Consider the following 27,020-nt stretch of genomic DNA (forward strand, 5'->3'; position numbering starts at 1 on the left):
TTCATTGTAACTATTGCCAGCAAACCAGCAATAGAAGTATTATTGCTATAGGGAGAAGAGTATTATGCAAACAGTAAGACATACCGTGAACTTGGTTATGTTATAAACGAATATAGAATCAAGTAATACATCTCCAAATAATACATCCTCAGTGGTCTGTCTGCTGGATCCGAGGTTTGTGAGATTGATCCCGGCCGAGGGCGAAGGATTTTAATAGGAGATAGATCCCGAGCGTGCTTGGAATTTGTTTACTTGAAATTCACATAAATGTTGATTTTCTGAGGAAAGGAATACCGTATTGCAGAAAGACTAGGATTTTAATATCTCAACGTTCCCGTGTGTTCCGTAAGACAATACAGACATCAAAAGACACATATTAGGCCCACGGTAGACCTAAAGCATGACAGAGAAAAATAAGAAATAGAAGTGCGTTCCAAGAAATTGTAGACAGCAATGGGTAAAATTATACGACACAACACTTCGCACAAATGTAAACTATTTATTTATCAGTAGAGCTAATATCCCGCTGCATTTCTACTTTATTCACTACAAACGATTACATTAATTCGCCACAAGCAGCTGATATTAATACAAAAATGTCGGTCACTGAATTACTTGACTGTGATTGGCCAATTTCAATCGACCATGCCTTAGACTATTCTTCCAGTGCAGCCAACGCTAGTACAGACTTGACATTATTAGTTTAAACGGGCGAGCTGTCGTTTAAACTAAACGAGTGTCAGAAATTGGAGGAGAAAATGGACGCAGGTTTAAACTAGGGGTACTAAAGTTAAACCGGTTTAATTTATACTAGGTTTAACTCGATTTGGAGAAAATGGCCCTTAATGGTTTTAAGTTTTTCTGACCATGAAGATCTGATATTGAATCTCAAGAATCTCAAAATTTCTATGAAACGATCTTGGGACATAGCATTCTTAGACAATTCAAGTCCCCACTTTTTGGACCAGAGTGATTTCAAATCCAGTGTTCTCGCACAAGTTGCCCCCACGAGCATACCATATACCTAGAAATGCATCAAGTTCGTTTATAGTCGCAGACTATTTTTGACTTTGTAGCTGCATTTTAGCCTGTGTTCATATATATTTCTGTATGTTTCTGAGGGTAAATACATCCATGAAGAGAGTCTATGCGCTTGTGGTGCATCCAGCAACAATATTTTGCTTTGGTTGTGGTGTTGGATTTGACTCGTCCCCAGGGTCATCTTCACCTAATTCCTGGAGAGAAAATGTTACTGTATATCATCCGGTCTCGAGTACCTTCTGTGCTCCATATTTGAGGAATCATTCATAAAACAACCACAACAAACAGCTCAATAAACTACATCAAACTGTTTATAATACAAGTTTCACAAGCTCATTACTACAAATGGTGGGATGGTGGTTTGTCCTAACCTTGACTCACGTCGGTGGAGTGGGGAGGGGGCAAATAGGTAAAGGTAGCAGATGGATAGAGCCCTGCACGGATATCTGCAAAATTAGTGTCTTGGCGGATACAAACTGTTTGGCAGTGTGGATACGAGAAAACTAAAAATCAATCTATTTTTTAAATATTTTGGAACGTTCAAGCCCAGATTTCATTAATATTATTAAATACGTTAAAGTTTAAATTGATCCCCACGAAACGATTAAGTAGATGTCTTTCAATACATTATGGTAGGGCGGCAGGGTCTATAGTGCAAACTAACATACCTTTTTCATTCTTCTCCGCGGGTGGAACTGAAGTGTTTGAAAAGATTCATCTTCAAATCATCAGGCGTCAAAGGCCTCTGATTATCACTTAACACATTCCTGTAAGAAGAGAAGCTCCTTTCTATGTCACAGAATTATTGGTGCATATTTAAATCATGTAAAAGGAGCAGTGCTGTGCCCTTCATTCTGTACAAACGGTGTTCCACTTGTAGTAACTGCAGGGCCGATGACCTTTGATGTTAGGCCCCTTAAAACAACAAGCATCATCAGTATTAACTGCAGATGTGGTACAAAGAATCAGTTATGTGAACACTAGTTCACATTCGATAAGTTGAAGATGAATTTGCACAGCTGTATCTGTCGTCAGACCGCCGAAATATGACAAAAAATAGCCAAAATATGCATTTATATGACAAATAAAAATCACTTAATTGTGACGATTTTCACCTGATTTAAACCAAAATCCAGTCATGCAAGAAAATAGAGACAAAGAAGAAATCCGAAACCCTACTGATAACCCACTCCACCCATTGGCACTGTATGATAGCTTGATTGACGTAATGATACATTTATTTCAAGACGATGATTTCAGAGCATGATAAACATTCGAACATCACTCTTTTGTAACATGTCCCACTGAATTTAATGCTTTGGAAACTGGAATATCCCACGGAAAGCATTTTGGTTACTAGGAGGCACCCTGGTGAAGGCTGTTGGCAGTTTTTATCTAAAAAAAAAAAAAGGACCTATAGTGTTAGGGCTGATAGCTTTATTGGTAAGAAGAGGTTGATGGAGGTTGTGTGGTATTTATACTTGATAGAGTTCTGTTTGAAACTACCAAAGGGAGGGAGTGGTTGGTTTTTGAGCGCTGGGAGAAGTCTGAGAAGAATACCTGTTGAAGGGTTCATTGCGATCAGTGCTGTCCGCTGTTGTATCGTTGTGCTTCACACTGTTAGGAATCCATTCCGTCCTCGCTGTATTGAGACTCCAGTACCACTTCGGATTGCTCTAGACATTTTCGGTAACTGTATGTACGTGAGTCTTGTAGTCTCTTCCGATCATAAATCTCGCGTGGTGGCGGATGTTAATGAAGATATTGAGAGTGAGTGGGTTTGGATAGTTTTAAGAGGTGCAATGCTCTTATTATTTAGTGTAGTCTGTTATCTTTTAGAAGTCGGTGTTAATATTTATTGGTAATAGCCCGTTGTGCAGATATGAATTCTTTAATTGTAGCTTGTAGCCAGTCGTAGAATATATCAAGAGCAGCTGTTTTGAGAAGGCTCCAGGGAAGACATTCTAGGGTACAACAAATTGCAGGCCAGTTGGCATGGCACCAGATGTAGGTAGGGCAGAAGGCTGTCCTACTGTAATGCTTTGAAGAATGGGGGGGGGGGGGTGTAGAAAGAATATGGTATCGAGGGAGCTCATAGTAACAAAGGAAAATGTGCTTGGAGTTATTGTTTTAAGTTCTGATGAGGAGAGCATGAGGTCCAGTGTTTTGGGCTCACAGGTTGGGTACATACTAAAATGTTTCAATCCGAGATCTTGAATGAAGCTGTCTGTAAAATATGTGTCACAGTTAGTTGACACTCCTGCAGAGGGAGAAGACCCCTTTATAGACACGTTAAAGTCTCCCATTAAAATTCTTTCTCTTGGCTGCTCCTGCATTTACTTCTGTATTGTAGCTGTTTTCAGTATGGATATGCCGGCTCTGTTTACCTGTTCAAATTGTTGGTATGTTTCTATAGCTTCTGGTTGTAATTAAGCGTGGTTGAGGGTATCTTCATGTCCCTGTAATGTATTTTGTGTCTGAATAGTGCCTGTTCAGCTACATATTTTGCTTATATGGGACCGGAAGGAGGGATTTTTTGTATTTCTCTCTTTACATACTTCAGTATTGATTTTGTGAATTAACTGTTCTCAGGAATACTAGACCCCTCATTATTTTTACCCACTTAATTGGTTCTAGTAATTGCACAAATGTTATTAATAACATTTAAATCTGCTGTGGCAATATCGAATTGTATACGTTCACTATTTTAGCTACTCTTTACTCTAGAGAAGTAGGGTAGTTCTGAATATATGACTGTTACACGCTTCTGATTTAAGATTTTCTGTTAACCTCATTGTAAACTATTTCAGTATGTTTACTAGTTGTTTCCAGCGAACTTGGGTTAACAGTGAAATGAATCTAGCCAATGAATCTTGACTAAGAATATCGCAAGTTTTGTATTCTAGATTTTGTCCTAATTTTCTTCCCCTAAATTTCCTGTTCCCAAATATTTCCTTGCCAGAGTTGTAAAAAGTGAGATGAGTTAGGCATATAATTTAGTTTGCTCAATGAAATTTTTCATGTTTGGTCAGATTGAATAGCTGCTTAAATTAACGCTTAATTTTCCAGAATCACCCCTGTCTGTCTAACTGGCCTAATGTTTTCATGTCTTTGGTGGAGTTTGATGTGGCTACTTTGTGTCCATGAATTGGAAAAGTGTGTTATATTGTTGTTTCTTTGTATAACTCATAGATGAAGTGGGAAATTGACCATGACTTGTGTATCTATGAAGCCCTTGTGATTCCCTGTTGGTGTTAGCTTACTGCCTCCCCCAGGTAAGAATGTTATTTGTAAGGCTCTTTTGTATTTCCTTTAAGAATGGGCACCCGAGTTTTCGTTGGTGGCTTAACTTACCGGGTTCGAGAGCGTGACCTTGAGAAGTTCTTCCGGAAATATGGTAGAATCAAGGAGGTGTGCATGAAGAATGGCTTTGCCTTCGTGGTAAGTGTCAAAATGTTTCTAATAAATGTTTGTTCCTTGCAGCATGGTAGGTTCAAGGGTGTATGTCGGAGGCCTTCCGTACGGAGTCACGGAGAGAGATCTTGAGAGGTTTTTCAAAGGCTACGGCCGAATTCGAGATGTTCTCATCAAGAATGGTTATGGTTTTTGTGTAAGTACTAACATCATGTTCAAGTATTAGATCGTGATACAATTACCTTGGTGATTATGTGCAGGTTTTACTCAGCTTTGCGATTTAGATAGTTGAAAAGTTCGTTTTCAACATCGGTATGTTTCGTAGTTTATTCTAGGTATGCTACCTTTTCAGTTTTATTTGGGATTTTCCACTGTTTCTTAAAATTATCCTAGCGGCAGTATTTTTGCAAGCTGAGTGGAACATGTATCGTGGAATTTGGGCACATGTATATTTTCAAGTTACAAAGAGCAGTGCGTGTTCGTTTGAGGATTAGTGTTCTCATTCTCTTTATTTTTGTTTTAATGCGATAATATATTTCATGTAGCATTTTGCTTTTAAAAAACTGTCGGAGGGCAGTGGCAAATGGTGGGAAAATATATCATTGTTCAAGAAATATATTGCTTATTTACAGTATATACGGTTGTTAATGCCTCACTTATGAGAACAGGAACTGAACACTCATTTGTTTTTTTTTTGACCCCGTATAAACTTTCTTCAAATGAAATTATGTAAATATACATATAGAAACAAGAAACAAGTGCACAATCTTTTACGAGGGTTTGGGGTATTTTGTGTTCAAGGGGTTGAAGGTGTCCTTTTTGGAGGGGTGTGACATGGTGAATTGTTACAAATTCCTTCATAGCTTCAAAATAGGTGATATGAGTATTATTTCTACTTTCTCGTGCCTACCTTCTTCCTTTCCTTCATGTGCCATCTTTTACCAAAGACTGGCAATCATCCTAGCTATGTGTACTTCTTATACCGCTGTTCAGAAAATTTAATGTTGCAGCAGTGGGCTACACATGATGTGTGCTCCATTAGAGACAATAGAAACTCTCCTTCCAGCCAATAGGAATGCAGGAAATAGTCGCATTTCAAAGTTGACATAGTGTCTGTTTAAATTTTTTGTATAAGTAAGAATACTCCTAGGGGTGGGTTGGTGGATCCGTGGCAAGCATAAAGGAAGGATCTCTCTCCTCTCAGGTACTTCAGGTATTTTTTCCACATAATTTTTGCATGTTTTTCTCTTCTAAAAATCTGTCCCTGCTAGTGAAGTGTAACTGCAACTCTTTTGTTTTAGTTTAGGTGGCTATGATATGGATGGTTTTCTAAAAGACTTACACAGTTTTCGATGTTGCAGTTTATCAAACGCTTGTTCACTAATCATTATTCTCTCTGTATTGCAGAACTCTAAAACCACAAGTGCTAGTGTGTTCTATTTTCATGCTATTTTCATGCTTACCATGGCACTACTCTTCTCTTTATTGGCCTGTTGACATTAAGCTCCACATAATTACCCCCTACCACCTTCAACATATTGTTGAAACAGAAGTAGTTAGCTTCCATTTCTGCAGACATGTTGATGTGAATAGTCTTGAATTACCATTGTGCTCATCAGAAGGAAGACTACAAAACAGTATTAAGTGATCAGTACCAGACTTGTACAAGACTTCCCCTTGCAGCTACTTGGGTGATTAGACCTAGAGCAAGGTCTTTCAGTTGTCACTGGTCTCTGGGCTCTCTAATTTGGCTGTGGTTTTCTCTGCTCCAGAACCATTCATATTTTCTATCCCACGTCAGTGTTGTTATATGCCATTTTATCCATCGTCACCGATGATCTTTAGCTTGACCACTTAATCATGTATGTGAGTTTTTCACCTTACTGTGCACTGGTGACATTTGTGGAAGATCTACACCGAACCTAGGATACTCAGATCCTTTGGTATTGTCTGGTAGGAATAAATTTGGAGATAATCTTTTCATACACACTTATCTAAAAACATTTGTTCAACCTATGGAGTGAAATTAAAGGAATTGCTGGGGAGGGATTATACTGCCTCTGATATGAGCCTTCATTAAATATTAATATATGTATAAAAGAGCATTCTCTGCTGGATAAACTTGTCTTGTAGGATTTGTGTTTTATGAGGTCATGTACTCGTGTAATGGATCATGATACCTGTAAAAAAAAAAAAAAAAAAAATCCTTTTAGTTCTGATGGAACAAAGTATACTATCTAAGAAAGTTTATTGTTTTGGGATTTTTCATGTACGTGTTCTATAGCCAGCAAAGGAATGTGGAGCTCTTTTTGTGTAGCCTTCTAACAACCCCCCCCCCCAAACCAGACTAGTATTTTTCTGTATTGGTAGTTGGTGAGGAAGCAAGTTTTTCAGGGTGGTTATTGCTAATTGTGAGTGGTTTGTCCTTGTTTCTTTTTGGGAAAACTGGAAATATAAATGCGCCATGAGAAACGATCTACTACTTCAAACATTTTTGAACCCATGACCAAATTCAGATGATGCCAATTTTTTGTTTTTATGAGAAAAATATCGAGGAAATTTTTAATTTTAGGATATTTAAAACTGATTTCATGGTATGTTGACAAACGTTGTGATCTTTTGATAGTATTGTTGGGCTGCAGTATCTGTACTTAAAAGTGAGTCATTAAGGCTTCTAATTACAGACTGCTGTCGTGCATGATTTACAATGCAAGGAACTTTGCATGATTGTGTGTTTGAGTGAGTATGTAGATTATGTAGTACAATTTGTAGGTCCTTATTCCTGAGAACTATGGAAGGTCTTTTTCATGCTGTAATATTGGTGATTTCTCAAAGTGCCTGCATCATACTGTTAGATGTTTGCATGTAGTAGATTTAAGGAAGTAATGAATGTTTATTATATTTCCTTCCTTTGATCTTGTTTTTGAAAATTAGTGACTGATAAAAATTTATTTGCGCCACAGAAAGAGAAGGAAAACAATCTGCACTTACTAAATTGCCTATTATGGTGAAGTAGTACTGTTCTGAGAGATGAGAATGCATTGCAGACATAAGACTTGCCCTTATTTGGTCTTGTTTCTGGTTTACCTTGCTAGCTGTGGAATTGGCAGTTTTGGTATTTAGGTCTCCAGTAAGTCTGTTGGGTGTATCTGGTTCTTCTAAATTGATGGTAAGTAATCCTTCCGTTAGAGCAATCATCTTGTTTGGGATCATAATCTTGAGTAGTATAATAATGTATAATATATAATAAATATGAGGAGAGGATTATAAATTATGGAATGCTCGTCGATAGTACGTAATTACTGTCAAAGATTAATTATTTTAGATAAATGTCTGCGAAGATGATGTGAATTATTCAGTATTAGATATATGAAATATTAGGCCAAAATAACTCATCCGTCAGTTTTTCACCTTCCCTAACACGTATAGATCATTATCAGTCATTGTGACCTCAGTTCACTTGATATTGCATTCTGACAAGACATCGCCATTGAGAGTGGTCTGTTTGATCGAACCATCTACTCGCTGTTCATCCTCCAGGTCTTTTGCCTTCTATTTCGTCCTATTAAACATTTTTTTCCAAATTTACCCTTCCCTCTTCAAAACATGTCCCCAGGAAGAACCACCGTGATCTTTAACTCTCATAGAGTCATTTTATGATGGTTAGTTCTTCTATGATGGATGCAGCCTTACAAGAAAAAATTGAGAACTGCATTGATCCAACAATACATTTTAGTTGTTTGTATTGCATGATTCTGCCAGATCTTAGTTACTCTACATGGATCTCCTTTTCACATTTTCCCATGTTACTGATGACAATGCAAGAAATAACAAAATCATTGATCACGCCCAAGGCTTGTAGTACCCTAAAAGTTACAGTTTAAAAAAATCTTTGCAATGCAAAGCAAATCCTTACCGGTGTTTCCTAAACTAGTTGTATTGAGTGGGGCAGAATGCATTAAAGAAGTCTTTAATGTATCACAAATTCTAACATGGGATGCCACTTTGTATGCTCGGTAGTTCAAAAATCTAGATTGGGGTTGTAAACTTGGGATTGTGTGTCAGAAGTTTCAGAAATTGTACATCAGATTGACCCAATCATCTGCAAAGGAGTTAAGCAGGTAGGTAATTATTACAGAGAAAATTAAATTGTATTGTGTGTTTTTAAATTGAATAATATTAGTACAAGAATGGTTTTGCCTAATAGTTCTACATTTACAATCTTCCCTTTACATATAATTTAATTAACAAAATTTTGCTTTGTTTTTAACTGTGACAGCTTCCTGGTTGCTTATACCAATGATCAGTTTTTCTTTTTTATCTGTGCCATGTATAGAATATTTACCCATCTAGTTGATTTCATCAGTTTCTGATTCAACTTTCCTTCCCAAATTACCTTATTTACCATTTGTTGTCCATGCTTTCTGTCATTCTCATTACCTTCCCAGTTAACATACGTTAAATTAAGAACACCCACTAAGTTCCTTTCTACGTCATTTTCCACACAGCTGATTATCTTACCAAATAATTCCGCATCAATGTATGTTCAATCCTTTCCAGGCCTGTACTCATGAAATGCATGAAGTTGTCTATCGTCTTTAGAGATGAGCTTTACACCGAGAATTTTATGCCTTTTATCTTCTTTTATTTTTACTTGAAAAATTCTACAATTCCTGTCCTGTCTATGATAAATACTCCAGTTCCATGAGAAAAAAGATCACTTCTGAGCCATTATTTGCTGTCATAACCATATCCCATACATATCAACCACATTACTACCTACATTATTCCTCATGTTGTTTGTATCAATGTGGAAAATGACCACCTTTTTCTTACCCTCATTCTTCTGTTCTATTTTCCTCAACATCTGCTGAACCTATTTGTGAATATCATTACCCTAGTTCCCTTTCCTCCAAACACTTTTCCCATGTGCTTAACAGTAGAGTTGTGTATGACCAGAGGCTCAACCTCACCCACCTAATTAGATCTCTTCCCCTCGTTTCGGCTGCATAACCTACTTCCTCCTCTCTTCTCACGACTATATTTTACCTCCCTCTTTCCATTTGTGCTAAGTTTTCCTTCTTTTTATAGTTTTCCTCGTTCTTGATTGTAATGTTTCCACGTTTCCCATCTTCCGGCTGTTGTTCTACCTTTAGACTCGTGCAAATTCCTCACGGATACCTTTCCTGAACTCCCTGATGAGAACCCTTAGCTCTTACTTTCCTTCCCCTTAATGCATTACCCCACCCACTTTCCACTACTCCCTTTCCTTTCCCTTCCTTTTGTCTACCCTCTGCCCTGTACTTTAGTTGAGGAAGAAATGTATTTATACCCACTAAAATAAGAGTACATAGAGAGATTATTGTTACTATGTGCAAACAGAAATGAAAACTGCTGTTAAATATTGAAATATCAAAAGGACTATGTTAGGATTCCACTACAATAAAGCTAGCAACATGCTTCTATCATAATAAAAGGAAATTTTGTGTGTGCACGCGCAAAGCCCAGCAAAATCTACTGCAGTATAATTTTAAAGCTTTTCAGTCTGTCGAACACAAGTTCAGGATAAATATTACACTATAACATACCTGTAAAAAGAATACACTGTTAAACAAGGAGTAAAAATACACATTATTAAAACAAGGAATGGGTGGGTGATGCAGATAAACACACCCACAGTATCCCCTGCCTGTTGTAAGGGGTGACCAAGGGATGATGTTTTCGGAACCATGCGATTACCTGTGATTAGTACCAATACATGAGGAGCACCATGAGTTGATGTTATCTGTGATTAGTGTCACTACATGAGGAACACGCTGGGTCTGTGATTGGTATCATTAGGTGGGGGGGTTACATTACCTATGGTTAGTACGATGACATGAGGAACACCGTGGATCGATGTTACCTGCGATTATTAGTACTATGTGAGGAACACCCTGGTCTGTGATTAGTATAACTGGGAGAGGAGCACCATGGGTTTACATTACCTGTGATTAGTACCGCGATATGAGGAACACCATGCATCTATATTACCCATGATAAGTACCATTATAAGGGGCCGGTGATCTGGATTTTGGAGACCTTTGGACAAACATCATTGATATAGGATTTTGTTTTGGAAGCAGTTTCTTGTTCTGTTTATACCATTGTTTTAAGTTACTTTATGGGATGGTGGGGCATTGTTGCTCGAATCCACCCATTGTTTTAACTTCATAACCATTTTTCATCGCCGTATTTTTTATTTGTAGTCACTGGATGGATTTTAGAATTTGATGATATCATTGCGCTTCATTAGTACCATTAGGGGCCGATGGATGACCTAATAGAACGTCCATCAGATTCTATCAAGTTATGCAATATTTGGAAATATTTGTTTCTGTCTAAACACCTATGAATTTGAAATATGGACCTTATCTTAGTGAAATCCTGCTTTGTCGCCACTCCAGCACACAATTTGAGGCATTTGAACAACCGTTGCTCATTTGTTGGCTCGAATCCAACCGGCTGCCAGTCCGTTGACCCTCTTATTACTTCATGCCCCCCATTCTGGTCAGGTCAGTGATATGCTGCTATTATTATTATTATTTCTCGTATTATAGTTTTTTTTAAAGAAACTATGCACGGGTTCTTAAGGAGCATTTAATGGTCTGCCTATTATACCGGTAATTTTATTATTATTTGAATTAGAGAGTTCTTGTAAGATGTTATTTTCAGTGATAAATGACAGATAAGTGACAGACACGGTGTGTAAATGTAGAGAATTGACTACATATAAGGATATCCCAACTCACATTCCAGACCTTTTATGTCAGAGATTACCTCCTGTGGGATTCACTAAGTTCTAATGCAAAAAGTGCAAATGTTGCCCTGATAACACGATTATCTTTAGGTTATCGTATATGACCGAAAATAGTATCTTACAAGAATTTTCTTGCATAGCTTTTAACAAGAATTGTGATAGGAGAAATAATAAAAGCAGCAGCGACAAAATAACAGTGATAATACTAATGAGGGATGTCTCTTGGCTCAAACAAGAATTTGGGTTTAAAAATTTGTACACAGACCCATCTCGCAATTCTAACCAAGCCTTCGAAGCCATTCGATTGTGTTCTGCTTAGTTTGTACAGGACAGTGCTTGCACGTTTGGAGGAGGGGGAGTTAGAGCGCCACTCAATCAGTTACATCCGAAAGGAGTTGACGTGTTTACTATGCGTGTTGGTATTTTCATACAAATATAGCAAAAATGAAGGGGTCCATTCATGTTTTGAACTTTCTAAATATTGTGACATCCACCTGAAGGTGTTATCCAACGGAAGACTATGTAGGACAGAATGATGACACTTTCGCAAAGTTTTTGGTGGATTTGATTATTCAGAAACATGAAAATTTATTTGATTACTCAGCTGAAAGTACATTACATACGTTAGTAGACCAAGAAAAAGACTATGGACAATAACACGATCAGTACTGATAAAGATTGTAGTGCTAGTGTCAGTGTTGGTAACAGTACTCCTCAAAGAGAAGCTAACAGTGCTAGTGACTATGATCCTTTGCCAGAAAAGGAATCTAATACCATTAGTATTTTAGCTAAAGTTTCGTTTGAACGTCTTGAACATTTATGATTATTGTACGACTCCATGTAAAGTTTCAACCTACAGCTAGTTATTGAAGAGACATTCCTCTATAAAAAGCACATCAAAGTAATATTTGATTATGTGTAGGAAAAAAGACTATGAACAACAATTTTGAGGAAATGGAATCAAAGAACTGGCGAGAAAATAACACATTCTGTCCCAATTTAACACATTAAGGAATGCGGGAAAATGTGTCCATTATTGTCACCTGAAAGTTTGGGCAATGCACAAAGCAAGAGCAGTTGGACACACAAAGCATAAAAGTTCTGCAGCTTTCATAGCAATTCTCAAGGAAGAATACACAATGCATACCTGCCAGCTTTTACGGTTATCCGTAAAATTGACGGAAATTGCAGCATTTTACGGTTTTGTTTTACGGATGGGCAGTGTCATTTTACAACTTAGCGGACAAAATTTTAATTGTTAACATTCTATAATCACCCTCACTTCCGTACAATCGTTTGCGTGGGTCAAGGTCAAGTCCACGATAGTCGATAACTCATTCTTTGATATGATAGGTATTTTTAACCGTTTGATGTTTGTGTCATTGAAATTGAATTTAAATCCGGGATAACAGTACTTCCTTGTGATGAATCTTACGTGTCAAAAGGCTCTGTTCCGCAAATTCTTTGTTCCGCTCCGTTAGCTTATGATTTAATCCATGTTCCTCTTTGGCCACGTGAGTGGTGTTCTTTGTTAAAATTGAAATAATAAGTAAAGACGTTCAACCTATTCAATACCAAAGAATAAGAAATGCAGTGATTACATTCTTATTTAATAATAACTAGAAGTGGTACCGGTTTCGACCCTAGTCCAAGTCATCATCAGCCAATTCAAACATGAAAAACAATGCATAGGAAAAAGAAAATAAAAGATCAAGTTCCCTCCGGATTAGTAGAAGAGGCGATATAAAAAGTGACGGGGATAGACACTGTAAAATTCAGAAGAAGTAAAACGTAAGTCACTTAAAAGAAACTGCGTAATTTTCTGAGCGGCAGTATGGCACACACAGTGTTAGGCAAAGTCTTATAATGTTTATGAAAAGCAGAGAACGGTTAAATGAGCCAGCTTGTATACACTGTTAGGCACAAAGTCGTAACACAATCAAACATATATGAAGATCCATAGTCTTGCTGAAGATGAGTAGATCAATTGAAGTAACTTGCCAGCTCCCGGTGATCAGCGCGATATATTCAACATCAGGCAATGTGGTTTCAAACGCCAACATAAAATGAAGAATAGCTTAAAGATCCACTATTTGCTTCGGCTGCGGGAATGTAGGTATATATAGATACATGTTATAAAATTCAATATAATTGAATAAGTAATTGTGATCACAAAGTTGGCGTTCCTTGAATGTTTTGGCCTTTAACGTTGTGACATATTTTAATGAAGTGTTGGAGTTTTTGTGTTATAACTTCGTACTTCGCATTTTCCTGTGTTCCTTGGACTAATTACACTTGTTCCACTTGTGTGTGTGTTTTTTTTAACATGGGCATATTCTTTGTTCACGAGGTTGGCGTCTTGTTCATTTAATGGTTTAAAACTGTCTGTACCGAGCTCGATAGCTGCAGTCGCTTAAGTGCGGCCAGTATCCAGTAATCGGGAGATAGTGGGTTCGAACCCCACTGTCGGCAGCCCTGAATATGGTTTTCCGTGGTTTCCCATTTTCACGCCAGGCAAATGCTGGGGCTGTACCTTAATTAAGGCCACGGCCGCTTCCTTCCCAGTCCTAGCCCTTTCCTGTCCCATCGTCGCCGTAAGACCTATCTGTGTCGGTGCGACGTAAAGCCAATAGCGAAAAAAAAACTGTCTGTGCTTTGACATGTTTTAATGTAGTGTTTGACTGGCTAGAGTGTTTGTTATAATTTTATGTGACGTTCAGTGATCCAGGTTCTTTTCGATGTTTCAGTGGATATTGAGACATATGTTCTCGGACATTTTCATGCACCATAATCCTATTGTAGGATTCATGAATAAATCCAACAAGAAGCAGTACGCCCAGACATTTAAAGAATTATATTCTGTTGATTTTCTGTGCATACTAAAATCAAGAAGGGAGAAAAATTTGCCTTTTGCACGGTATGTGGGTATGATATTAATAATTTACATGGTGGAAGAAACGATTTAAGTAATCCTGTGGGGTGCTGTAAACACATAAGTTATGTTAAATTGAAGGAAGATAACAAGAAAATCAACACCTTTTTTGCCAAGTCTGGAAACTTTGAGAGTGACGAAATTAAGCCTGAGTGTCTGTTTACCCTTTGTTTGGTGGAACACAATGTGCCCTTAAGTGCGGCTGATCATGCTAGTGCTGTAAGACGCTCCCCACATCAGAAGTTGCAAAGAAATATAGCTATGGTCGCATGAAAACTACATGCACTGTAAATAAAATGGCAAAAAATTCATCATCTGATGTTCTTCAGTGCCTTCAGAAGGACTGTTTTCTTTGGCAACGGATGGAAGTAATGATACGAATGCCAAGTCGTATCCTGTTGTTACATTCTATGATATTCCGTGGGAAAAAGTAGTGAGCACTGTGCTATCCATGCCAGCATTAGATCGGGACTCAACAGGGTGAAACATAGCTAACCTGATGTTATCACAGCTGAATTGTTATAAGATACAAATTGAAAACTGTGCAGCTTTCTGCTCTGACAATACTCCTGTTATGATAGGACACAAAACTGGGGTTTGAGCCATTCTAAAGGAAGTTCAACCAGGTATTGCCATCATAGGTTGCATTTGTCACCTGATTAATCTAGCAGCTGAAGAAAAAAGTGCTGGAAGATTACTACTTAAAGTGGATGAGATCCTTGTTGATATATTTTGTTTCTTAGAGAAGAGTGTCAAACGAAAAGAACGCCTTGAGAAATGTCAGAAGTTGCACATAAAGAGGCAAAGACAAAATACCTCGAGTTGAACAAAGTGGATCCAAAGAGTATCAGAAGAAGAGTATTCTTGATTCTGCTAACTACACATGCCCCTAAGGAAATAGCACATTCTTCCAAATGTGACAAACCCATCCTAAAAAGTATGACTACTGCTACAATATGTGAGGAAAAATTGTTTTTATGTTCCTGTCTTCATACTTGAACAAGGCCTGTTGCACTTTACTTCATGTGACTATTCCTCTATTTGACAAATTAAGTGTTGCCCTTCAGGCTTCTTCTCCACTAGTTCACTTTTTATTAAAAATTCTAAAGGATTTGCTAAAGCAGTTGTGCACAAAGTTTAAGTGCAAAATTGTCAAAAGCTCCTCATTGCTTGGGGTACAACTTGATTCAAAATCAAAGAAGTGGTGATGAGGTAGTTATTGGCATTGACTTTGACCATGGTGCATGATCTCCATGATACAGATAAATTCCTTTTCTTTTCATCAGTGAGAAACTACTTTTGTACTGCCTGTGACTACATCAACAAGTTTCCACTCAAGGGAGTTAAATGTGTACATGGACAACCAGAAATTGAGACATAATAGGTACCCTAAATACCTAGGAGTCACACTGGATAGAACACTGTCTTATGAACACCTTCTGAATGTCTCTGCCAAAGTAAAAACTCGCAACAATGTAATTCATAAGCTATGTGGAACAGCTTGGGAATCGGCAGCTGCAACTCTGAGATGTTCAGCTTTAGGGTTGGTGTACTCGACTGCTGAATACTGCACGGCTGTTTGGCTAAATAGTGCCCACACAAACATCATAGATACCCAGCTGAACACTACAATGCATCTCATCACTGGCACAATCAAATTTACTCCCACGCAGTGGCTACCAGTGTTAAGTCATGTCCCTCCTCCAGATCTCAGACGTGAAGATGCTCTCCTAAGAGAATTAAGTAAAATAGTGAATAACCCAGAACTCCTGATACATAATGACATCGGCGATGCGAATATTAATCGTCTGCGTTCGAGAAAACCACCAACTAGAGATGCCATGAATTTGTGGAACAGCAACTACCAAACTTCCGCTGAATGGCAGAAGAGACTCGACGACAAATACTGCCGGACAATTCCTTCTGTGAAGAAGACGCCACCACCTGGTTTCAACCTCCTTCGTAGACTACGGTCCACACTGAACAGGATCCGAATAAAACACCGGAAACTGTGCAGCCTTCCATTACAAGTTAAACAGAATCCCATCGCCTGATTGTGACTATGGCGCTACACAACAGACAGTGAAGCACATCATCAAAGATAGCAGGAATAGAAAATACAATGGCAGTGCTAGTGTCTTTGCTTTTGCGACTCCAGAGGCTGTAGACTATATAAACAATTTGGACATACATATATAGTGTACATCTTACAATAATAGACGCTGTATCTCTAGCCATATGCTAAATAAATAAATAATACTCAAGGATGATGTGTTAAAGCATGCTCAAGTTGCTAGGTTAGACAAAATTGAAGATGCACAGTTTTATTTCATTTGTTTTTTCTTGGAAAAGTTTCCTGTCATGTTGTGCAAGGAATAGAATGAAACTGCAGATGAGGTGGTGAGTGAGCTTCAGAGGCAGTTGACAGCTCTTCAGGTAGATGACACTTTGGCTGCAAATCAAGATGCTGCAAGTGATTCCAGTTCGGCACAAATATCGAGAATTCCATGGAGCCGATGGACTTTATAACCAAATTTCTAGAGTAAGGCTCTATTCTCACAATACCCCATAGCAATGCAGAATGTGAAGGTGTTTTCAGCCTTGTGTGGAAAAATAGAACAGAGTTCAGATCATCCATGTCTAATGAATCTCTGGTCTTTGTTATTACAAAAGAAATTCTCAAGGCTTTTTGCAGGAAGCTAAAAAGGCCAAAACTGTGACTTTAAAGTCGAGCTAGCATGTGATTTGCAGTGTGTATTATTTTATATTATATATATGTATGAATTATATCACTTGCAGCTACTTGATTTGCAGCCAAAGTGTCATCTACCTGAAGAGCTGTTGACGGTGTACTGGAGGAAGTTGTAGCATATACTAATGTATGGATTGACAAAAATCGGACTAACTAGAACCGGCCCCGTGATGCTGCCAATACAAATATTGTAGAACTAAAGCCTGTGATTGGCCTTCTTTATTTGGCAGGTGTAGTCAAATCAAGACATTTGAACTTGAAGGACTTATGTGCTGCAGATGGGACGGGTGTTGAAGCTTTTCGCCTAACAATGTCCAGAACACGATTTCAGTTTATCTTACGTGCACTCAGGTTTGATGATATAAATGATCGAGGTAATAGGGTGATAGTTGATCATGTAACTCACATCAGGAAGATCTTTGAGGATTTTGTCACCAGATGCCTGAAATATTATTCACTTAGTGAATATCTCACAATTGATGAATATATATTTTATGTCTTGTAGAATATTTTCTCAGCTGATTAGACATTCATTTGTGTAATAAAGCTATGATATGACATTTCGTTGTATTGTGTAAAAAAAAATAATTTGTGCATTAAATAATGGCCGATGGATTCTGTGCGGTCGAAAAGGCTGTGCGCGAGTTCTGGTGAAAAAATATCAGTGCGAGTTCTCCTGGGTTAAAACCCTTTTCAAAAGTTGGCAGGTATGAGAATGTGCCGTATACACATCGCTGCTTTCATGACAGCCAGAGATTTTTTTTAATACTATTATTTCGGGGCGTCGAGCAATGTGGATCTTTTGCCCTACTGGCACCATATTGTATGAACCTGCGTGTAATTGGAATGGCGGTAGTTTGGAATGCTGTGTGTGAGGAAAGGAAGATTAAGGACGTCACGGACCCTCAGTCCAGGGATATTAATCATTACAATTAAAAGCCCTTGACCCGGCTGGGAACCGAAGCCGGGGCCGCCAGGTGACAGGCGGACATGATGCCTCCTACACCGCAGGGCTGGACAACCATCATAGATATACAAGACGACCAAGATATTCACCAGTCTGGTGCCTGTTTGTTGAGGAGGTAAACAGCAAAACTGCAAGTTTCACAGCCACACTGCATTCGGAATACTGATTAATGTGGATTTAATAATGGACTAACTTCTGGAGTGACATTATCTTAAAAATGGGAAAAAATCAACAGTTGCCTTGGTTAACACTAGGATGGCCAAACTTTCGTCATACCTACAAAGGCTGCAGGCGGTCATTGTGACCACTGCCGCTTACTGATATATGTGTGTATATATAGAACATCTAGGATCTGGGAAAATGTGAATGTTTAATATTTTATTTCAAAACAACTTGCTTAACCATTGGTATGTATTACAATGCATTCTTAAATATATTCTCTCACTTCTAATAGATAACATTGAAATACTTCGGCGGACTTGCCTTTGTATGTCTTTGTGAAAATTTATTATAAATATAACAGTCTCTGTTTGTTTATAAGGCAATTCCGGCACTTGACAAGCAATTTATGCAAGTGATTACCTTACACAAACATTTTCCACAGACTACTTTGTTGCACAAAGAACACATGTCAGATGTTTTGTTCTGTTTACAATTGGAGTTCACTTGACATTGTCGTTGCTTATGACTGGCACATTGGACCTGAATCTGAGGTTCAGGCTGAATCTTGTCTTCACAAAATCAGATCTTATTATTCTTGTATTACTTCAAGAATATACTCATGTTGAGAGATTCTCTGTCCCGTAACTTTCGTGTGGACTTTCCATGAATTTATTGCTGCTAGATTCAAGTACGTTGTAAAACAAATGTTACAGGCCACCTCCAGCATCCGGCCCTAGTGGTGTATTTACGCACCATTTGATCAGCTACAACCACACGACACTTAGTTCAGTTATAAAATTCAATAGTACTAGGGAAGTTCTTGTTATCATCACTGACTTGAACGCTTGGGTGTAGTGTGCTTAGCAGAAGCACATTCTTGTTCACTTTTCCTTGATATACTGTGAGAGTAGTGTGGTCTTCCTTCTGAAGTACGACAGTCGCATACATATTCACACGTAATGCTTTTTTTGATTCTGCGATTTCCTTCCTCACTCGATTGACTGTCCCAACAATACTAATTTTCTTCTCTTTCAGTGTCGCAGCCAACTTTACCGATGTAAAGAAGTTATCAGTGGTCACGTTATGTCCCTTCTTGAGGTATGAGTCCATAAGTTTCATGATATTTTCAGGCAATGACTTATTGGCAGGTCACTTTTCGTTTTTCCCAAGATAAGGAAACCCACTGCATATATAGAATCAACATTTACAGAATACTGTGCCAAATTTATCTGGCATGTTGGCCATGTACTGCGTGACCCTGCACCAAGCTTTGCTGGGGAAGAGTTGTTCATCAGCTCTGACATTCTCTGCTGGTTTATAGCACGCATAACAATTCTCAATAAATCTATCCCAAATACCAGACGGCAAAGCAAATTCATCTGCCTGTAAACGAGCCAACCTATTTTTACGGAGATCAAACCGCAAATACCTCGGTATTTGTTTGAACCTGTTTCTTGCCATAGTGTTAGAGAAACAAGGTGGACCCCATAAAGAAGGCAACATATGATCTACGGCTAGACTTCTAAGTTTATAAGCTCCACGGGCATATAACTAAGCAATAAAAGAATCTAATTCCTCCAAAGAAATAGACCAGTTATTATCCATTGTGTGTCTACAAGCTTTGGTCTCTGTGTACATCCTTGTATGCTTCAACATGGATGTGTCAATGAATAAACGCCAGGCACTAACCTTGCTGTTAGTCGCTACGCTTAGCGTGACAAGTAGCCCCTATTGCGTCTTTCAGTACATTTTCAGCAGCCATCCTTATAGGAGGGTTCCTACTACTGCCTAAAACAATCCAAATAGTTTTTCCATCCTTACCACATAACTGATTCCCTGGTGCAAATGAAGAAGACATCACAAGTTCATAACATCTGCCACCTCCTCCTCTGCTGCAAGATTGATCACGGCTGGTTGTAGGAATAACTGCGTCTATTATGTATACGAAGTCCACAGTGCGCGTATCTTCATTAGCCGAATCAATATATCTATCTGAAATTTTACAACACTGTTGAGGTATAAAATCCTCGTCACTCATTGCATCTATATCTGATAATGTATTTTCGACACTGATTTGTCTTCTCCTAACTTGTCAAGTTCTGCTAAAAATTGAACACGAGTAAGTTTTTGCTGCCGAGTCGTTATTATCCACTATACTACACAAGGGACAGGCACTAACTCTTCCACTCGCGACCACTACTAGAGGCATATTATTTAGTTACATCGTGCGCCCCTTTAGCACCACTTGTAAATATTCCGCACATAGCAAGCAGTGAACAGAATAGAGGTCTCCGTATGAAGGAAGTGGACTTCCTAGCTATAACGGACAATATCGGTTTTACCTTATCTACAGATGTAATTTTTGGCGTGAACGTATTTAACCCTAAAGGATTAAAAGTAAAATAAACACAACCTCGTGCATAAAAATGTACGAGCGTGGAATTACCTTGAAATTTCTTATGGCGAAGACCGGAAAGACTTTGCTGGTGTCTCAGAAACCCTTGTGCAGTGGATAAACAATTTAGATATCCATGTGTAACTGTTCCCTACTTACCATGTATTCTATGCAGGTTTTTCTTTTGTATAATATTGTACATACAGTAGAACCTCGATAATTTGAAATCGGTTAATTCAAAATCCCGCCTAATTCGAAGAAGCTCTCGTTCCCGGAAACATGAGATATAGTTTTGCATGTTATTTCAATTGTTTAATTCGAAATACGGATAATTCGTAATTCGAAGTACAATGTCGTCCCCATTACCGAAATTCAGACTTTTGATTCAAAACTGCCTTTACATTTTAAAACAATATTATGTTACAGAGTAATTCCAACTCGAAATTTATCCGCTCCGCTTTATAATAGAATGCGCGTTTCGGAACGTGGAGGGTTAGCTTTCCGCACTTACACTCGCTTCGGTGGGTCTACAGTGCGCTTCATGATTGCTAAGTTGAATGAAATCGGAGTTCTTTTGTATTCAACCTTTTAAGGAACGCCGTAATATCACGCAACAGGCAGTGTGCTGGAAAACAGAATCCGCGAACACTGCACTCGCTTCGGTGGGTCTACAGTGCGCTTCATGATTGCTAAGTTGAATGAAATCGGAATTCTTTTGTATTCAACCTTTTAAGGAACGCCGTAATATCACGCAACAGGCAGTGTGCGGGAAAACAGAATCCGCGAACACTGGCGATGCCGACAGTTGACGAAAAACGTGGCTCATATAATAAATTCGTAGGCACCGAACAATATTGTCATTACCGGTAAAACTGCATTGCTTTATTTTAATGCGAGCCCAAACGGTCTTATGGTTTTAAAGGAGAAATTGCCAGCCGGGAAATCGTACAAGGGTGAGGGATGGGGGTCATAGTAGTGCGTTGCAATGCACATGGGCATGAGATACTTTCTCCCCTCGTCATAGGAAAGTTCGATAAGCTACAATGTGTTAAGGGCGTCGGACACTTTCCATGCCAGTACAAAGCATCTGAAAATGCAAACAGTACAGAAATCCAAAAAGATAATGCATTTGCACAGGGGAACCGGCATAATTTATTCTCGTCTTTGAATTGTGCGATTTTTTCTTTTGTTGTGTGAGGTTATGTTTGTCAGTGATTTATCCAAGTGCATTATTTGAACATTGTAAATGCACCTTGTTGGATACATTTCGGAAATAGTTTTTTCCATGGCATTTGGAAGGTTTAAACTGTGAATCGAGGTGATTGCATGTATTAATGAGTCTTAGAATACTTTGTGACGCGACAAGTGTTTACATTTCTGAAGTACTAGAGAAGTACCATGGCGGGAAATCGTACAAGGATAGAGTCGTAGGAAAGTTCGATTTTAAGGGCATCGGGTACTTTCTGTGTAAATACAAGGCATCTAATATGCATACAGTATAGTAAGTAATCCAATTAATAAAGCACTTGCACATGGGAGCCAGCATAGATTTCTCCTCGTCTTTGAATCGTGCTTTTTTCTTTTTCTTTCTTTTGTTGCGTGAGGTTATGTTTACCAGTGAGATATCCAAGTGCATTATTTGAATACTGTAAATGCATCTTCTTGGATACATTTTGGAAATAGTTCTTTTTTCATGGCATTTGAGAGGTATAAAATGTGAATCAAGGTTAACTGCATGCAGTAACGGGCCTTAGAATATTTAGTAACGGGGGAAGGGGTGGCACTTCTGAATTGCGAATTGGCGGTTAATTCAAAATCACGTAATTCGAAGTCCGATTTTTGAGTCCCAACGACATCGAATTAACGAGGTTTTACTGTACTTGTCCATTCTGTAAATTCCATACGCTTAATAATAATAATAATAATAATAATAATTTGCAGGTGAAGACATTGAATGCATGATCATTCTACTATAAACAACAAGATACGTACAGACTTTGGATGTATATTTCTTCCCTCATTATAAAATGTATGCAAGAAGGATAACAGACTATAAAGGACTTTCTGCAGTCACTGATACTAAATTAGGAAATAGAATTTTCATAATGAAAATGCGTTTTGTTATTCATAACCTGTTGTCTCCTTCAGTGTATCAGCCTATGTTTCAGTTGTCCTGGCAAGCGCCTGGGTGCACATGTTGCTGAATTGGATAATGTTATTCAAGTGACATTTAATTTTTAAGCTTAAGAATGTGATTCTGGAGATCGTCATGTTATTGCTTGTGCCAAAGTGCATCTCCGTATTGTTTCATGTATTTTGTTGAGGAACCTTGTACAATTTTAAATTCCGATATTGGGCTAAGAGTATCACAATTGAATGCTTTCACCATCGTAATCACAATGGTACGTAAAGCTTCTAAATAAAATGAGAACCTAAAATTCCTTTTCGAATTGAGACATCCCTTATAGGGGAACACGAGAGGGGAAGTACGGCATGTTACTGATCTGCCAGGTGGGGGGCATGACATAATGGAGGGTCAGTTGATTGGCAGCTGGGTGTAATTGAGCTAATGATAGAGCAACGGTTTTTCAAACACTTTACATTGCGTGATGTAGTGGTCTACCACCCCCTACCCTGCTACCATAACACATAAACACAATACACGACATATACGCGCAGATACTTACCTCGCTTACCTCTCTTCATAAATTGCCGTGGATGGACTGGAAAGAACTAAAACAGTTCCGAGCTGGACCTGTGGGTACACACAAGTGGAGCAAAGGACAGAAAGGCAAGAACCCGTACCCCCATGAATAAAAGAATGGATCAAAAGAAAACAATACGAAGATCCATAATCGTGCAGGAGTTGAAGACGAGTAGATCCATTGAAGCAACTTGCCAGCTCCCGGTGATCAGCACGACACATTATATATCAGACACTGTGGTTTAAGATGGAGAATAGCTGGAAGATCCAGTAATTTTCCTCGGTCGCAGGAAAGTAAGTATATAGATAAATATAATACAATTCAATATAATTGAATAAGTAATTGTGCTCCTATAGAATACTTAGAACAGTTGACATAAAAAAACAATTCTGAACAGAGAAAAAAGATATAGTAAAAAGCACAATACCGGAAACAAATGAAAACGTATATGCACAGTGCGCAATTTTTTAAAACGTAAAAAATTCAGGTCTTGATTGAAGTGGGCGAAATCGGCGCAAAGCAGGGGTTCAGTATGAATGAGGAGAACCGAAATGAAAGTGGTATTGTGATGTGACTTTGTGCCTGACAGTGTTTAAAAACTGGCTCATTTAACCGCTCTCCGCTATTCGTAAACATTTGCCTAGCGCTGTGTGTGCCATGCTGCCGCTCCGAGAATTGCGCACTGTTTTCTTTTGAGTGACTTGCATTTTACTTCTTCCGAGTTTTACAGTGTCTACCCCCGTTCATTTATATCGCCTCTTCTACTGATCCGGAGTGACTTAATCTTTCATTTCCTTTTCCTATGCATTGTTTTTCTTGTTTTAATCAGCTGACGATGACCTGGACTAGGGTCGAAACCGGTACCATTTCTACATATTATTAAATGGGAATGTAATGCACCACATTTCTTATTCTTTTGTATTGAATAGGTTGAATATCTATTTACACAGTCTGTCTCTCACTCTCCATGGGTTAAGTTGGTCTGCACGTGATACCAACAATGGAGGGATCGAAAATGATGAATAAACTGGGATTTAAAATTTGCCACTTGATCTACGAATTCCTATTAACGTGGATTTACTTGTTTCATCAAGGCTTGGCTCTTGGCTGGGAGTCATCATTTTGATTGACGTAAATATTTCAAGATACCTGATTGCTGCTCCCAGGTATTCATTCATTTTATTTCATGTTACACACCATAGTTACAAGAACGGTTCTTTGTGATTGTATTTCGGTAGTCTTTTATCACCTGTCTTTGCAGGTTCTTAATTTTGTGTGTGTTTTAAAATTTTCTTTCTTTGTTTGTGTGCACACGCGCAAGAACGGAGAGTGGTATTTACCTATCTCTTTGTTTGGGTCTTTGTGTTTGTTGGTTTTGAGACCATGCACTTCTGTTTCCTCATCGCTTGGAATCATGGCTGAACATTGGTATATTGTGTGATTTGACGCTACAGGGTTTAATCCATGTTTGTCCACGTGAGGCAATTTGGATGTTCCGGGTAGCCGGATGACGAATGTTGCGATTGCTACGATTATATTTGGATCTGCGTTGCCCATTTCTGTGGCGGTCCAGCATTGTATCTGTGGTGTTCAAACCATGCTCATCCGTCGCTATCCTGTGCGATAGTATATGTCACGCCTTAACATACCGGTCTGGTCTGAGTCGATTTTATATTGGGTATCTCTTCTTGTTCATACGTGTGTGCGCGCGTCTGTGCTGTCTGCCTGTGTACGGTTTATAGTACTCTCCGTATCTCGTAATTTTAATTTTTCTTTCTATTTCTTTTTCTTTTATTTTTCGTTTTAGTTGGCCGGTTCGGGCCATGTGTGGTGTGCTATTTTATATTTCTAGGCCGTTATCTGCTCCATTGTGAGCGATTAGTTTTTGTAACTGTGGCAACATCTTGTTCTTGCATCACTTTGCGGTTCACCTAAATGTTGGTAACATTTTTCACACACATTCCTCATACGTTTCAGGCACATCACTACAACAGCAATCACAGTATGAGTTAGTCTTTAAATCTTTGTATCTAGGGCATACTGTGCACCGTGATTGTTTCGGAGCTCGTTCTCGAACGTTTGTCGTCTTACTTGATGTTCGGAGCGATAAACATCTGGGAGTATCAGAATACCAATCGCACACTTTATTTCGGATTCATCGGTATGCTTAGCGTCGCGTTTTGTCGAATAATTTCTGGCAATAGTGTCTATGTAACTGTTTGTACAATTAGTAATAGTTCTGATCATTACATCATCCACGAATAGCGAAAAACGTTCGAGGACTGACTTATCACTTTTAGCACGAGCCTTGACACCAGGGAGATGTAATACAATGTTCTGTTGACGCGTCCTAACGTTCCTTGCAGGGGTATCTTTCTTTCACTTAGTCTGTTTACCTTTAACTAAGTATCGATTTCTTCCGTCGTGGTGACGTGAATCATTATCGCTCTGTCCGTCATTATCTTCTTCACTACCTCCCTCTGTATCATTGTCTTGGATAAATTCCTCACAATTGTCGCTTCCTTTGGACATGAATGATCAAAATCTTCTTCACAACTTTCATCTTCATCTAAAAGTTCGTGTATGCTAGGCTCCTATCGTTCATAGCAAAGTATTTTCACAGAAAATGAGACTCTCACCACTCAAGAGAGAACCGAGTACTGAGCCGGAAATGTTGTTATAGTGGTCGCTCGGGGGTATGACGACACTCCGCGTGTGAAGAAAGAGCGCTAACGCCTGCCACAGCAATTGTAATTATAAGCACTCGCTCAACACTTCGTGGTCAAGGTCACTTAAAGAGGTATAAGAGATTATAGTAAGCTAAATGAACTTGATCGCAAGATTTAGCCTAACACCCCATGTGACTTTATGAGGGTTAAAACATTACAATTTTCTTGTCTGCTCACTCTGTCCACTTCTGAAGTTCGTCATCATCGTGGTTCTTGGGAAGGACATGAGCTTTATCTGATAACAGTTTCCATTCCCTTTTCTCTGCGTCCTCTTCTCCAGTGACACTTCTTTCTTCTTCCACTGAAGATTGAAACAACCGGATCAGTGTTGTGTTTTTCCTCCATGAGGAATATTTCCTTTAGTAAAATTGAGTTACTTTTGATGCATTAGTTTACTGTGGAATTTATCAGTCATTGGTGTGGTAATATTGAAGAATATGCTAGAAATGCAATGATGAGAATGAAATAGCTTTTTACCAAAATGCTGATTATGGTGTTATGAAAAAAAAATTATCCTGGTAATACAAATGCCGCACTGGCTCCTCGCCACCATTTGTGAAGAGTAACTTCAGCCTAGGAATGCATCTGGCAATACTGTGACTCGAAGGTTGGAGAGGCATGTGAAGTTTACGTAACCCCAAATTGGACAAGGCTTTAAAATTACTAAAATCAGTATTTTCTATGGGAACATTGCCAGTGCTCACACAAACACAGAAGATGAATCTCTAAATAACATACGATGATATGTACAGTACAGTATATTACATTTCTGACTGAATGCTGTGAGTATGGTCTCATGGTTGCTCAAGGTTGAATATTGAACGCACTCATCAGTGTGCCTATGAATTTAAAGTTATTTTAGAATAGAATAAAAATTACTGGGCGAGTTGGCCGTGCAGTTTGGGGCCGCTTCCTTCCCATTCCTAGGCCTTTCCAATCCCATCGTCGCCATAAGACCTATTTGTGTCGGTGCGACGTGAAACAAATAGCAATAAATGAAAATATCAAATAACTGATCGGTTTCATGTATAATTTGGACTTAAATGGTCCGCTTATTCAATACAAACACATGTGACTACAACTACAGTATTTCTTAGTGTCAGTTATATCCTTCTTTTTATTTT

The 27,020-nt window shown here is 38.5% G+C and overlaps 1 protein-coding gene across 7 annotated transcripts in view; it reads left to right on the forward strand.

Moving 5' to 3' along the window:
- LOC136884042 (serine-arginine protein 55) overlaps window positions 1-27,020 on the forward strand; it is a 190,094-nt gene that overhangs the window by 20,977 nt on the left and 142,097 nt on the right. For 5 of the 7 annotated variants that reach the window (XM_067156065.2, XM_067156068.2, XM_067156061.2 and 2 more), the window contains exon 2: window positions 4,525-4,651. In XM_067156065.2, the coding sequence (XP_067012166.1) occupies window positions 4,526-4,651 (126 nt within the window). In that variant the 5' untranslated portion in view covers window position 4,525. Of the gene's footprint in view, window positions 1-4,358; window positions 4,483-4,524; window positions 4,652-27,020 lie in introns of all 7 variants that reach the window. The other 2 variants (XM_067156066.2, XM_067156063.2) reach the window with 1 other exon arrangement.

Source organism: Anabrus simplex, chromosome 12 (genome assembly GCF_040414725.1).
Source record: "Anabrus simplex isolate iqAnaSimp1 chromosome 12, ASM4041472v1, whole genome shotgun sequence".
Classification (NCBI taxonomy): Eukaryota; Metazoa; Arthropoda; class Insecta; order Orthoptera; family Tettigoniidae; genus Anabrus; species Anabrus simplex.